The sequence below is a fragment of the Pteropus medius genome, unplaced genomic scaffold (assembly GCF_902729225.1).
Source record: "Pteropus medius unplaced genomic scaffold, Ma_sr-lr_union100, whole genome shotgun sequence".
Lineage (NCBI taxonomy): Eukaryota > Metazoa > Chordata > Mammalia > Chiroptera > Pteropodidae > Pteropus > Pteropus medius.
This window is the reverse complement of record NW_024354502.1, coordinates 21,743,404-21,757,386: the sequence shown is the minus strand read 5'-3', so window position 1 is coordinate 21,757,386 and position 13,983 is coordinate 21,743,404. Positions and strand designations below refer to the sequence as shown.

At 37.7% G+C, this 13,983-nt stretch overlaps 1 protein-coding gene across 9 annotated transcripts in view; it reads left to right on the top strand.

The window, feature by feature from the left end:
• Positions 1 to 13,983, top strand: part of VPS13B (vacuolar protein sorting 13 homolog B) — a 685,469-nt gene that overhangs the window by 600,929 nt on the left and 70,557 nt on the right. For all 9 annotated transcript variants that reach the window (XM_039853834.1, XM_039853836.1, XM_039853835.1 and 6 more), the window contains one exon: positions 3,791 to 3,952. In XM_039853834.1, coding sequence (XP_039709768.1) covers positions 3,791 to 3,952 — 162 coding nt within the window. The remainder of the gene's footprint in view (positions 1 to 3,790; positions 3,953 to 13,983) is intronic.

The window sequence follows — 13,983 nt, the reverse complement described above, 5'->3', positions numbered from 1 at the left end:
TTTAAATGTTTTAAACCACATCAGAGTGTGAATGACTGGCTAAAATAGTGCCTTGAAGGAATATTCTGAGTTGTTTTTTTTTTTTAAATAGAATTGTATATTTGATTAAGTGGAGCCATATGTCACATAGCATATTGCTGACAGGTACATTCTATGAATAGTTGGTTCTGATTTATACAGGGATTTGGCAATGTTAACATGAGCCACAGGAGGATATACTTCTGTAATTGTTGCTGTAATTTTCTTGTTTCCTCCCATGTCAGGGGTGCTTGCCACCAAGTTTTAATGCGGTAGGCATCTAACCCTATGTATTCTTAAGTAAATACAAAAATGTACTACTTTGAAATTATAGGACATTTGACATTGAAATGGGCTTGTAAAGGGTTATTAAGTTCATTGTGCTTAAAATATTCTGAATGTGGTTTGTCCCCTTTAGAGGGAAAGCTTGCTTTCCCAAGCTTGGATAATATTGTGTGTATCATGCTCGTATACGTATAATTGTTGGCAATGAGAAATATGAATTTAATAAGCAGGATAAGTTATTTGAGTTCTCCACATACTTTTTATCGAATTCATATCCGAGACAAGTCATTTATATCCAGTGTATATGGACCAGACAGATGAAGCATGAAATAATTTGACCTTTCACCTTAGGTCACAAGTTCAAGATTAACAGAAGCCTTCATCAGTGTCTGATTTCTCTGGCTGTAGATTTTTTTTCTTTTTGTGAATGATTAATGTTTTGTGAAACCAGATTACGGACCTAAAATGCCACTTGCAGTTTGCTTTTTATTTTTATGTCATATTCTTACATTTGGACAAAATAGCATTGAAAGGACATTTTTACTTAAAAATCAAGGTTATGCCTATAGATATGTCTTATCTTACACTGAAATGATATCTGTTTAATTGCAAATGCCTGTACAACACTCTAGCACAAGTTTCAAATGTAAATAAGCCAACTTTTAATTACAAATCTCAGTGAACATTCTGAATTTTGGCCTATATGATGCCATATAAAATGTGTACAATCTTTTTTATAATATACCAGAATTTAAAACATTCCAAGAAATGCTTAAACTTATTACAGTTATAATGAACTCCACAGACAAAGGAGCAGTAGAGAAACCGTTCCCTGAGGACTCTGAGTATTCCTTAGAAAAATGTAAACAACCCCCTTGTGTTCTTTCATTTACATTTTTTCCTAAAACTCTCATCATTTATTAAAGGTCAGTTTGTAGAGATGAAGGAAGTAATATGACTTTTTCTCTATTCAAGCTCCATCTGGTAACTTAACCTTTGTGTTACCAGCAGAGTGATCCCAATTCATTATGAAAACTGAATTTCAATTTCAGGATATCTAAGTGGGAGTTTAGAATCATATCCCCTTCTTCATGTTTGCCATTAATAGAGCTTTGGACCTAAAGCAGAGAAAAGTGTTTACAAGGAGAGCAGTTAGTGTTGATTATAAAATGCTAAATGGAAAAATCATCAAAACTAATTATACACTGTGACTCCAGTTTGATTAAAGGTTTGCAAACCTTTAAGTGTATAAGATATAGAAAGTAGGATCAGATACGATAGACTAGACTAGGAACAGGCAGGACACTGAAGAGAAAAATTACTGGAAGAAAAGTCACCAAAATGTTAATAGCAGTTATCACCAGGTGTAAAATTAGAGACTTAAAAAAAAAAAAAAAAGAATCTATACTTTCTGTGTTTTCTAGTTTTTCTGCTGTGATCATTTATTACATTTATAATTTTAAAAAATTAAACTTACATATTTGTTTTGCAAGTATTTATTGAGTACATATGTGTCAGGCATTATCCTGGGTACTGGAGATAAAGCCCTTACTCAGCATGGAATCTAATGATGGAGACAATATTGAACCCGTAATCATACAGATAATTACTTAGTCCCAGTAGGGGTAAGTGCTGTGAAGGTGAAATATAGAGTATTTTGTGAGCATAAATAGGGGGGTCCTGGTTGGGAGAAGATCTCAGAAGGCTACTCTGAGGAGGTAGCCTGAAAACAGGCACCTGAAGACTGACTAGAAAGAAGTTAGTGAAGCAAAGAGGAAAAGAGGCATAAGCAGAGGAAAGGCACTGAGGCAGGAAGGAATTTGACAGGTTGGATGAATTGAGAGGGACCAGTATATATTGGAGGATCTGAAGAGAGCTGACAAAGCTGGGGTGTAGTGAGAAAATGAAGAGAGCCTCAAGATACAGCAGGGGCCAGGACATCTAAGACCCACTGGCAGTCAAGTTTTTAAATCATAGCTCATGACTGAAAGGCATAGCAGAGAGTATTATGGTAGACAACAGATAATCATTAACTGAAATTGCTTTGGTCTTATTTAGCCAGACTCTTCATGACTAGTCTGACTGTCCAGCAAGGTTCTGCTCCATGAGAATGAAGAAGTTTAGCGAGAATAGATGGATGATAGCGCGAGGGCTTAGAAGTCCTCCAGGGTATCTGGAAGAATGAGGTATTTCGGGGCCTCTTCACTAACTGCAGCCACAGACCACTGCCCACCCACTTTCGGGGCCTTCTGGGTTACTAGGAATGAGTTCTACCTCCTAAGATAACTGTTCTGGATAAGGTTCTAGGTGGGGTTTTGGTCTAGGCTGGATTCAAGTGCATTCATTCATTGACTTCTAGGCTTCAGTTCCCATTATTACTTAAATCACTCATGCTCATGATCGATATATTCTCTTTTACTCTCACACTCCTCAGTAAAATGGCAAGCGACAAAGTGTGGAATTGTGACTTTATTTACATCCACAGCCAGGAAACAGAAGCTAACTGGAGAAGCATCAGTTACATATTACCTCCAATAGTGTACAAATTGATTGGCTAATTAAGATTTTTTTCTTTCATTCTCAAGTTAATCATTTATTTAGCTATTTTCATTTACCAAAAGTACATATATTGTATATTAGGCTGTAGTCTAACTAGAGTGATAAGAAAGTAAGAACAGAAATGCTCTATTATTTTGCCAGTGTTTTGTTATAATAGCAACCAATTGGAGACACCATTGAGGAGGCATCAACAATGGGCCATATTACTAATTTGTTGAGCCTTAACAGATTAATGGAAGCCATTAGCTGATTGAAGACTCTTAGCCGAAAAAGACACCAACAACTGTTTTTCAAGAAACATTACTTTTGAAAACTACAACTTGCCTTATTACCCTCATTCTGGAGTTGATCTTTTTTATGTGTTCAACCTCTTAACAGAGGAAAAGTTATGGTTTTATTTACCTCTCTCCCTGAGCAGATTTACACACACACACGCACACACAGCCCCCACCCCTTAAAGGATCTGGGAATGTATTACCTAAAAGATCCTTACTTTCTGTAGGGTACAAACTGTGGCTTTGTAATTGGTCTTGATTGTTGAGTTTAGAAAGCCAGGAACATGGTAATTCTAGCCTCCAGTGTTCTGCTCAAAACGTGCACTGCCACTGCGCAGTACCGCACTCTTTGTAGCATGTTAATTCATTTTAAAATGTTAAAAGTTTGAGGGATCTCATTGTTCTTTTACTCTTCTGTGTCTATAATTTATTTTGCAGGAGCATAAATCGAAACATATTTTTGGAACATTTAAGATCTCTTTAAGGTATTTTTTGTGCTTATCCTGGAAGTATAGAATACTTTGTGTACCAGAGCTAATGACAGCAGATCTTTTAGTGTTTCTGTGTTCTAACAATCGCCACTGGGCAGACAGCTGCCAAACATCTTGCAATTAATCTGATTCATGTTGGCTTTCCGATTCTTTTTCTTTCAGAACAAATGCCCTGAGGTAGAGGAGTTGGTCTTCAGCCATTTTGTGATCTGTAATGACACACAGGAGACACTGCGGTTTGGCCAGGTGGATACTGATGAAAATATTCTGCTGGCGAGTCTCCATAGTCACCAGTACAGCTGGCGCTCTCACAAATCCCCACAGGTATTTAAGAAACAGCCTTACAAACACAGCAATTGTTAAGGTTCTGCATTTGTATGCCTGTGTCCAGTTATTTTCCCTTTTAAGTCTCCCAAGGAACCACACGGTGTAGCTACATCTGACAAAAACCCAGAAATGTTTAGAGATGGAAGTACAGAGTACTCATGCTTCTCTTGGAGTGGGACATTCTCCTGGTTAGCATGGCCGCTGTTGAGGCAGCGTGGTGTGGTGATTACGAGATTGGACTCTAGAGCCAAAGTGTGTAGGTTTGGGTCCTGGTTCTGGGTAGCCTTGCTTTACTTTCCTGCTTCAGTTTTCTCATATGTAAAATGAGGATAATAATAGTTTCATAGGGTTGTGAGGACTGAATAATAAATAAGTTAATATATATGAAGAACAGTGCTTGATAAGCATTATGTGCTGGGTATTATTATTCATTTGTTTATTCTTATTTTTACTGTGTGCCAGGCATTTATTAGGCACTGGGAATTCAAAGATAGTCCTTGCCCTCCAAGGACGGCTCATAATCTGTGCTGAAGTGAGCACAATGACAAAATATGCCCAAGGGAGCAGTGAGAAAAAACATACCAAAGGATGTCTGTTTTCCAAGTAGTGTGATTCCATTTTCCTGTCACTTTAGATGGGAATAATTAGAGGGACGTGCCCTGCAGGGATAATATGAGGAAGAATTAAATGCAAAGATGTGGTCTTAAATGAGTAAAAGAAATCCTAGGAAGTACTCTCAAGAATAATGTATTTCTAAAACTCTGGGTAATAAGGAAACTACTGTCTGCTTGTGATTAAAAGAAAGTCATAAGATTAGAGAACAAGTTTTCCCATCTGGGACCAGCTTCTATAGTCCAGCTTCAGAATATGTTATACCCTCAGGCTCCCTCTTGCTGCTTTCCAGTAGCTAGGTTCTGATTTCTTACTTGCTTTTTCATTACATTGCCACACTATTAGCATAAAATTTGGAAAAGCAGATACAGTGCAGTTCTTCTTATTTAAGTATATTCATTTAATTCTAGTTAATTTGACGTTAAAACTGCTTTCATAACAGTTCTTACAAATATTTTTAATATGATATGATATTTTCAGATGATATATTTTTAGAGTGAATGACATGCCTGTAAATTTCAAATTTTTCTCTTGAGAAATTTCCATGTTAGAGAGTTTTCAAGTCATTTGGTTGTTTGTCTCTTATAAAAAATTAAAGGGCGGCTTATTTATTTCAAAATTAAGATTTTTTTGTTATTTTTTTTTATTAATTGCAAAAGTGAGAACATATAGATATAGTGACCAAATTAAAAAATGACCACCTATAAGTCTAACCACCCAGAGACAACACGGGTTAATATTAGTTGTATAGCCTTTTAGATTTTTGAAAGATCTCCATGGTAATTGCATTCCCAGCAATGTACTAGTAGTGGCAGGAAAGAAGCCTCAGAATATACAGCGATGGGTAATCCTACACTACTGTACCTGTAGCCGTTCCCCCCATTCACACAGAATAAGCAGCAGGCCTTAGCCAATAGAAAGCAAAGCAGAGGAAGCTTACTGCCCCTCACAGTCATTTAAGATGCATAGACTACCATGGCCCTCAATGATTTTCAAGATTCCCTGAACACTGGAGTCAGGATGAGCAGGGTGATCGTAAGAACAGCTGGCTCAGGGGTGTGGAGGAACAGTGAGTCGTCTTCATGTCACAAGTGTGGGAAGGAGATCAGCAGGAAAGAAGAATGGATGACCACTGTGACCACTGCACCTTTCTTATTAATATTCTTTTGCACTTTGTAAAGGTCTTTTGTAGTTATTACTAGTTTCTTGTTCACAGCATCCCTCTGTGGTTTGTGTTATTTGTTATGCATATTTTATAGACAAGGAAACAAATAGAAATATTGAGCTAAGATTGTGGTAGAGTTGGAATCCCATATGTTTTGATTCTCAATATAGTGTTATTTTCACAATGTTGTCAAACTCTCCTAGGTTTAGGTTTTGGCAGCATGATTTGTCTGTTAAAATAGCCAAGCTATGAGGTGTTAAGAGAAGGGCTGAGAAATCACTAGTATAATACTCCACATTTAAAGCTAGACTAATACAGGATTCACAGTCCAAGTACGAACCGTTGTAAAGCCTTAACTGTATTACCAAAAACAATAAGAACCTTTTAGTGTCAAACAGGAGACATAAGACCCGTAGGTGCGTATTAAACATTTCTTTCTTTTTAATTTGTAACTGCATCTTCGGGATACAAATTTGAAGATGAGCTGTAATCATTATAATCTTAGGCTAAACTTAGATCAAATTTGTAAAAAACTGTCTCTTAACTACAGCTACGTATGCTAAAGGAAGTGTGTTTAGGACCCTCTGAAGCCAGAGTTCTTAATGGTCCCAGTGGGTCTTCATGGAATTCCTTATGTCCACAATCATGAAATCTGCTGTGTTCTAACGAGAGGTTACATCTGAGAATCAGGAAAACTAGCCACTTAGCTTCAAACTGCACCTGGAGGTAGTCACAGACTCACAAGTGAGCAAACTGTTCCTTTTTCCAGACTCCAAGTCACATCCTGCATTGCCCAGCAGGCTTGGTCTTAGGAACATTTGTGTCTCCATGTTTATGCTACCTTGGTGTTAGTCAATTCATAGTCTCAGGGAGGATTTCTAAAGTTCATAGAACTTAACTCCACTAAACAATGCAGCTTATATTGCGGAGATCAAGAAAGTGGCAATGACACCTGGAAAGGTTTCAAAGAGGTCAGCATATCTTAGAACCACACAGGAGGTTGCTAACAACAGAAAATCCCAACAGGATGGGAAGAAACATGGATACAACCTATTCCAGAAATACAAAGCTGTAAAACCTTTTAGAAATGAAAAGTTATAAACTCTCCTTATAGTTTCTAACACATGCTCTGAGGCAGAATCACTTAAAATGCTGGATATCCCACAATAGTTACTTGCCTAAACAAACAAAGGAAGAACAAAACTATTTCCTAGGGAATAATTGAACATATTCAGCTGCACAGTCATAAATGCCACCACAAAGGGCCCTTAAATATCCTAGTTCAGTAGACTTCAGATCAGGTTGGATGAGAACAATAACCAGCAAGAGATTAGTCTTCAGAGAAGTGCTTCGCATTATATAAAGTTGAATCTAACGACTGGAAATGTGGGTTTATGAAATCTTTCCCCAAAATACTGGCAGTGTGTATGGCTCAGAATCCAGGGAAGCTTTGTTTAATTTCGCCAAACTGAATGTAGTGGCACTTCCATCACCCAGTAGGATTTGTGTATATGCTGTTCAAGCTAACTTCCTTTTCTGGTTAATAGAGAGCACTCAATTGACTCAGTTGCTTGGAATAAGAATGCCTCTACATTGTATGTAAGGAATTACATTTGCTTTTAGTCTCCAAACATGCACAATTTAGAGATTATGCATTTTTCAGAATTGCAGAATTCCCACTATCAGTGACTTAATTTTAATAAACAAGTAACCAGATAAGTTGAAAATGGGCTCTAGGCAGAGCTATAGAAATAATAAAATATGGCTCCAAAATTGATATAATATACAATTTCATAAGAAATGGCAGATATTTAAAAATGCAAAATATAACAAGGTAAGAATTAATTTTGAAGAGCAGCAGAGCATCTGGGAAGTATTCATTAAAGTAGTCAGAGTTAGTGAGGGAAATATAAATCATACATTAAGTAAGACGTTGACAAACTTTTGCTGTGTAGTGCCAGATAGTAAACATTTTAGGCTTTCAGGGCCTTACAGTCTCTGTTGCAGCTACTTAACTCTGCACAAAAGCATCCATAATGAATGAGCATGGTGGTGTTCCAATAAAACTTTATAGACAATAAAATTTGAATTTCAATAATTTTCACACATCACAGAATATTCTTTTGATTTTTTTCAACCATTTGAAAATGTAAAAACCATTCTTAGCTCACAGGCTATACAAAAATAGGTGGTTCACCAAATTTGGTCAACAATTTGGCCAGTTTGCCATGCCAATCCCTGCTTTAAGGCCTCTCATTTGACAAAATTCAGTAGACTAAAGATTTGATACTAAATTGTTTTTGCTCTGATCTAAATGGTATTTCTATCACTTGACAACTTGATGAAATGTTTCAGAAATTAAGAAATGACAAGTAATAGTTTATATCTAATACTTATATAATCAACCAATTCTCACCACATAACAGTAAAATATTTTTATTGTATTCATTCTGTACCTGAATAGACAAATTTCTCTGTTTAAATATACAAATATTTTAAATGAGATTTGATCATTTTTCTGTTATCTGAAGGGAAAATAGTACGTTTTCAGTAGTATCTTATAGTAATTCCAGCCAGCTTTCAATTTCATTAACTAGACTGTAATTCTTATTCAATCACCACTCTTTCCCTATTCGTTTATATAATGCATGTGTACACATATATCTAGAGAAAGAGCATATTTATTGTTGCCACAATCACAATTTAGAGAATTTAAAGGCAGATTTGGGAAAAGAAATATTCTGTATTGGCAAAACTGTTCAAACTGATAAATTTTTTCCAGTGTTTGCCTCTGCTGTTATATGGCACATGGCATACATGTTAAGGTTTATTTAGAAAGGGCAAATAAGAAAACACTCTTAGACACTGAAGATGAAATGGAATTGACACTTCTTTTCTAGAAAGCAATTTGATAAGAAGCATCAAAGCTATTAAAATGATCATAGCGTTTGAGCCAGTAAAACACCTGCTAATAATCTACTCTCAGGAAGTAATTCAAATTGAAACAAAGGTTTATACATAAAAATGTTTATCGTAATTTTATTCATAGTCTCATCTATAAGATGAATTATTATGGGATCTTTAAAGTTTTACATAGAAAGGGGAAGTACTACCATATCAGTCAGAAAAACAATAACATGATCTTAACATACAACATATACATACAACATGATCTTAACAATATAAGAACAAAGGCATAGAAAATACTGGAAGGAGATTTGTGATTGCCTCTTAATGGTGGGTCAAGGAGGCATTTTTCTATTTTATTACATTTGTATACACTTCTCAACTTTTTAAAATAAGGCATATAGAGTTAAGTTAAAAAAAAACTTTAAAAATATATATGCAGACTAAAAGCAAGTGTAATGATATTAAGAAGAATTATTTCTTCTCATATGAACTATTACCATAGTTTTCTCAATTTGTCTCCTAGTTACAACTTTCCCCACTTCAGTCTATCTTGCAGACTACTTCTCGAGTAATTTTCCTAAATAATGTTTCGGTTATTACACTTCCCTGTCCAAAAATCTTCACAGACTCCCCCATCATCTATTAAATATATCCAGATTACCTGGTATCCCAGGCCTCACTCAGACCACTCACAAGCCCTCCTGTCTGCCATTATTTCTCCCTAGCTGCTTATTTAGTCTCCCTCCCATTCATTTTTAAGCATGTACTTTCTTCTAAGAAACTTATTGGCTAGTGAGGGAGTCAGAAAAGTAAACAAGTTATTATAGATGTGATTAGTATCTATCAGAATATTATTGCAGTAGTTCAAGACAGAAATGATGAGGGACCAAATTAAAACACTAGCCATAGGGAAGAAAAGCTAGAGAATCAAGAAGTAAAATCAGTTGCATTTGGATACGGACAAAGTCTTAATGAGAACTCAAAATGTTTTTATTTCCAACATGAGGATGGGAATCTGGCAAGGCTTCCTGGTAGAAGGGCTATTTGTATTGAATGTTAATGTTTAAATATAAAATTGTATGTTTACTGTCATTTTAAAATATTTTTTTAATTAAAAAAGAGGCCAATGAAGTGAGGATGGGGGTGGTGTTCTAATAAAGGAAACAGTATCTGTGAAAGCCACAGAGGCATGAAACAGCATGGCGTGGTAGGACAGCTTGGTTAATTTGACTGCACTGTAGAGTCCACATGTGGAACTGCAAGAGAGGAAAACAGATGAAGGCCATTAGGGTACCACACACTGTGGTAAGCAGCTTCGATACTGTCTGGAGGCAGTGATAGCACAAAGGCAGGAAAATCTACATACCTGGAGAGATCTAAGTTGGCTTTCCACAGAGACCGAGTTGGAAAGATAAGTAGAAGTTAGCCCAGTGGACAATAGTGGAGATATATACATGTGAACAGCGTGCCTTGTTCAAGGGAATCCAGGTTTTGTTCTGAATAACTGAGGCAACCAGTGTCACCATAATAAATCGGATAGATAGATAGATGATAGATGGATGGATGGATGGATGGATAGATAGATAGATAGATAGATAGATAGATAGATAGATAGATAGATAGATAGATAATTTGCATTCCATGCTGAAGAAGGTACATGTTAACTGGCTCCCAGGGCCACGGTGGTGGGGAAGCCCTAATTTGTAGGGTTGGCTAATTTCTCTGGTGTACATATTTCCACTGTAGCTGATTTCAAGCTACCGGTGATTTAACAACCAACTCGCAAAATTCCTGACTATTTAGCAGTTCTGTTTTATGAACAAGTATGAGCCACTTGTCAGAGGAGTCATGTGCTGAAGAGCCTGGCAGTTCATTTTGAGGAGATATACATGTATGCGATGGGCAGCTTTTGGCTACTGAGGGGTTTTAGGTAGGTGAGTCACAGAATTACAGTTGCATTTTGGAAAGACTCCTGTAGTGTAGTTGAAATGACAGTCTGCAGGGGACTGAAAGTACAAGCAGAGAGTACTGTGGACACTGCTGCATGGTCCAGGAGTGGGAGAAGTAATGGTAACTGAGCCAAGACAGAGTAGAAGTCAAACATGAGTAGAAATGCCTAACTGATCTTTCTGTGAATGATAGCAGTAAATTCTAAGTGAAACACAGAAACAGCTACCTGAGTGAGGCCTCGGGGGACTGAGTAAAGGCAGGCAGATTTGGGAGGGGAATTGAAACTTTGAGCAAGCAATCTGCAGAGTGAATTCCTTATTTTTTTGTGGCTTTGCCCTGAGGACAAGTGCCCTTGTATCAGTGCTGAGGGGGTGGCCTATCACTTTTCTGGCCCAAAGTACCAAGAAAAAGAACTCAGGCAACCAAGACTGCTAGAGAGTGAGGTGGAAGCCTTGGAAAAGGGAAAGCAAGGAAGTGGGAAAATTATGTGTGGGAAAAACTGCTGACCGCTAAGCTATACCTGCACAGAATAAACTGAAAGCAGCTTATACCCAAGACTTTAAAGAATTGAACTAACCCGAGCTGCCACTCACCCAGGTGTGAGAATTTTCCGTTTGAGTCTAAATGAGTTAATTACCTGTTAAATCAAAAAGAGTAGCACTCTTTGGAGTAATTATAAGAGAATTTGGAGTCTTCACAACATGACATTTATAGTGTTCACAATATAACCGAAAATTACTTGACAGATCTCAAGATTCTCAAAAAAAAAAAGTTATTCAATTTCGAGGGAAAGATAATTAACAGATGCCAACCTCAAGATGACCCAGAGGTTGGAATTAGCAGACATATCCTTTAAAGCAGCTGTGGCAAAGGTAATGGGATTTTACAGGTGTAATTGAAGTCCCGGAATAGTTGATTTAGATAACTAGGAATTTTCAAAAAAGTAAGTCTTGGCTCCTTATTATCCAACAGTTCTTCCTCAAGCTTATTTCACCCCCCTTGGACTTTAATATAAGTGGCAAATAGAAACCAGGAGGCACTTCAGTCCTGCCTGGAAATCGCCTTAGCTGGATCATGCAGTTTAATAGACACATTTTCTACTTTCCGTGTTACTGCAGGTTGTAGTGTTGCTAAACTCTCTGCCACTGCATAACAAAGATTCCTTTTCTCCAGTTTCCATTAACATTCTCCTAAATTCCTCACTGGCAGCCTCCTCTAAGGCCATTAAGTTTCTATTAATATCTTTGAAGCACTTTAGACATTCACCAACACTCTTCAAGTCCTTCCAGTGTCTGCCCCGCCCCCCGCTCCAAAGACCCTCCCACATTTTAGGCTTTTGTTATAGTAGCACCCCACTTTCAGATACCAAAATCTGTATTAGTTGCATACTGCTATTTAACAAATTACCCCAAAACTTGAATAGATAAAACATGTATTACCTCAGTTCCATAGCCAGGAATTTGGGAACTGGTTTAACTGTATGGTTCTAGTCTCTGATAAGGCTGTAGCCAAGACACCAGCTGGAGCTGCATTCATCTAAAGCAGGGGTTCCCCACCCCCCAGGCTGCAGACTGGTACCAGTCCATGGCCTGTTAGGAACCAGGCCGCACAGCAGGAGGTGAACAACAAGCAAGCAAAGCTTCATCTGTATTTGCAGCCCTTCCCCAGCCCTAGCATCACCACCTCATCTCCACCTTAGATCATCAGGCATTAGATTCTCATAGGACCACCGGTCCCTGGTGCCAAAAAAGTTGGGGACCGCTAACCTAAAGGGCTGTCTGGGCTGGAGGAGTCATTTCCAAAATGGCTCACTCACATGGCTTGTGACAGGAGGCCTCAGTTCCTTGCTACAAGGATCTCTCCATAGAATTGCTTGAGTATTCCCATGGCAGAGCAGTTGGCTTCCCCCCAGATCAAGGGATCCAAGATAGAACAAAACAGAAGCCACAGTGTCTTTTATAACCTAAGCTCAGAAATCATTCATTGTCATTTCTGTAATAGCCTAGTGGTTACACAGATCAGCCCTGTTCATTGTGGGAGGGAACTAGACAAAGGCACAAATAACAGTAGGCGAGGCTCATTGGGGCTATGTTGGAGGTAGACTGCCAAAAGGACTAATAGTAGAATTTGGGGGTTAAACTGAGGAATGGGATCCGTTCAGGAGGAATAAGAAGTATGAGGAAAACCAAGACATAGAAAGAAAATTACGACATAATGGTGTTCTAAAAACCAAGAAAGAATATCTAGAGGGATAGAATTATTAGTGTTGTCAGATGCCATAAGGAGATTGAGACAAAACTGAGGAGACCATTGTATTTGGCAAATGAGAGGTCATCAATGGCTCAAAGAAAGCATTTTCAGTGGCAAGACAGGGATAGAAGCCAGTGGGTTGAGAAGAGGGAGGTGAGGAAATGAAGAGAATGAGCATGAATTTATTTTCTTTTAACCTTGATTGGTTGTTAGGTAGAGACAGCTACAGAGTCAAGCGAGAGTTTTAAATGGAAGAAACTTGGGCATGTTCATATATGATGAGAAAGAAAAGAGGCTGGTCATGCACAGAAGAGAGGAAGAATTATTAATGACATAAGTCTTCAGAAGGGAAGCAGACGAAGGAATTCAAATTACGAGTAGAAGGATTGACCCTGGATGGGAAGAGGTTTATACTAGATATCTGTTGCTAATTGACAAACCACCCCAAAACTTAGTGGCTTAAAAATAATTTTTAGTTCATGAGTCTCTCGGTCAGAAATCTAGAGGCTTTCAGTCAGGAAATTCTTTTGGTCTCTGCTGAGCTCACTCATGAAGCTGCAGTCAGCTGGTATGTCATCTGGATCTGGGTGGTCCAAGATAGCCTCACTTATCTATTTGGTAGTTGGCAGGCTATTGGCCAGGGTTCTCTTGGTTCTCTTCCATATGACCTCTCCAGCAGGCTAGCCCAGACAGGAGAACAAGAGCAGAGACTACAAAGCCTGTTGAGCCTAAGCTCAGAACTCACACAGCATCACTTCTGCTACATTCTGTTAGGCAGAGCAAGTCTCGAGGTTAGGCCAGATCCAAAGGATAAGGAACTAGATTTTACCTTTGGATAAGAGTTGCTGAGAGAATTTGTGGCCGTTTATAACCTACCACAAAAGCCTCCTTGGACTTTGAGATAGGAAGGGTAGAAAAAGGATCAGTAAGAATGTAGATGAGATTTTAGTGGGTTTTGCTGAAAGTAGAGAGAAAAAAAAGAGTAGGAGGCTTTAAAAACATGATATTCCACAGTAATTCTTTATCTTGTTCATAATAGTCATTCGATAAACGTTCACTGAATATATAAATGTTAAGATTTCTTATAACATTTCTGACATTTTTCAAAAACAAAGTCTAAAAAGCTTAATTATTTTAACAA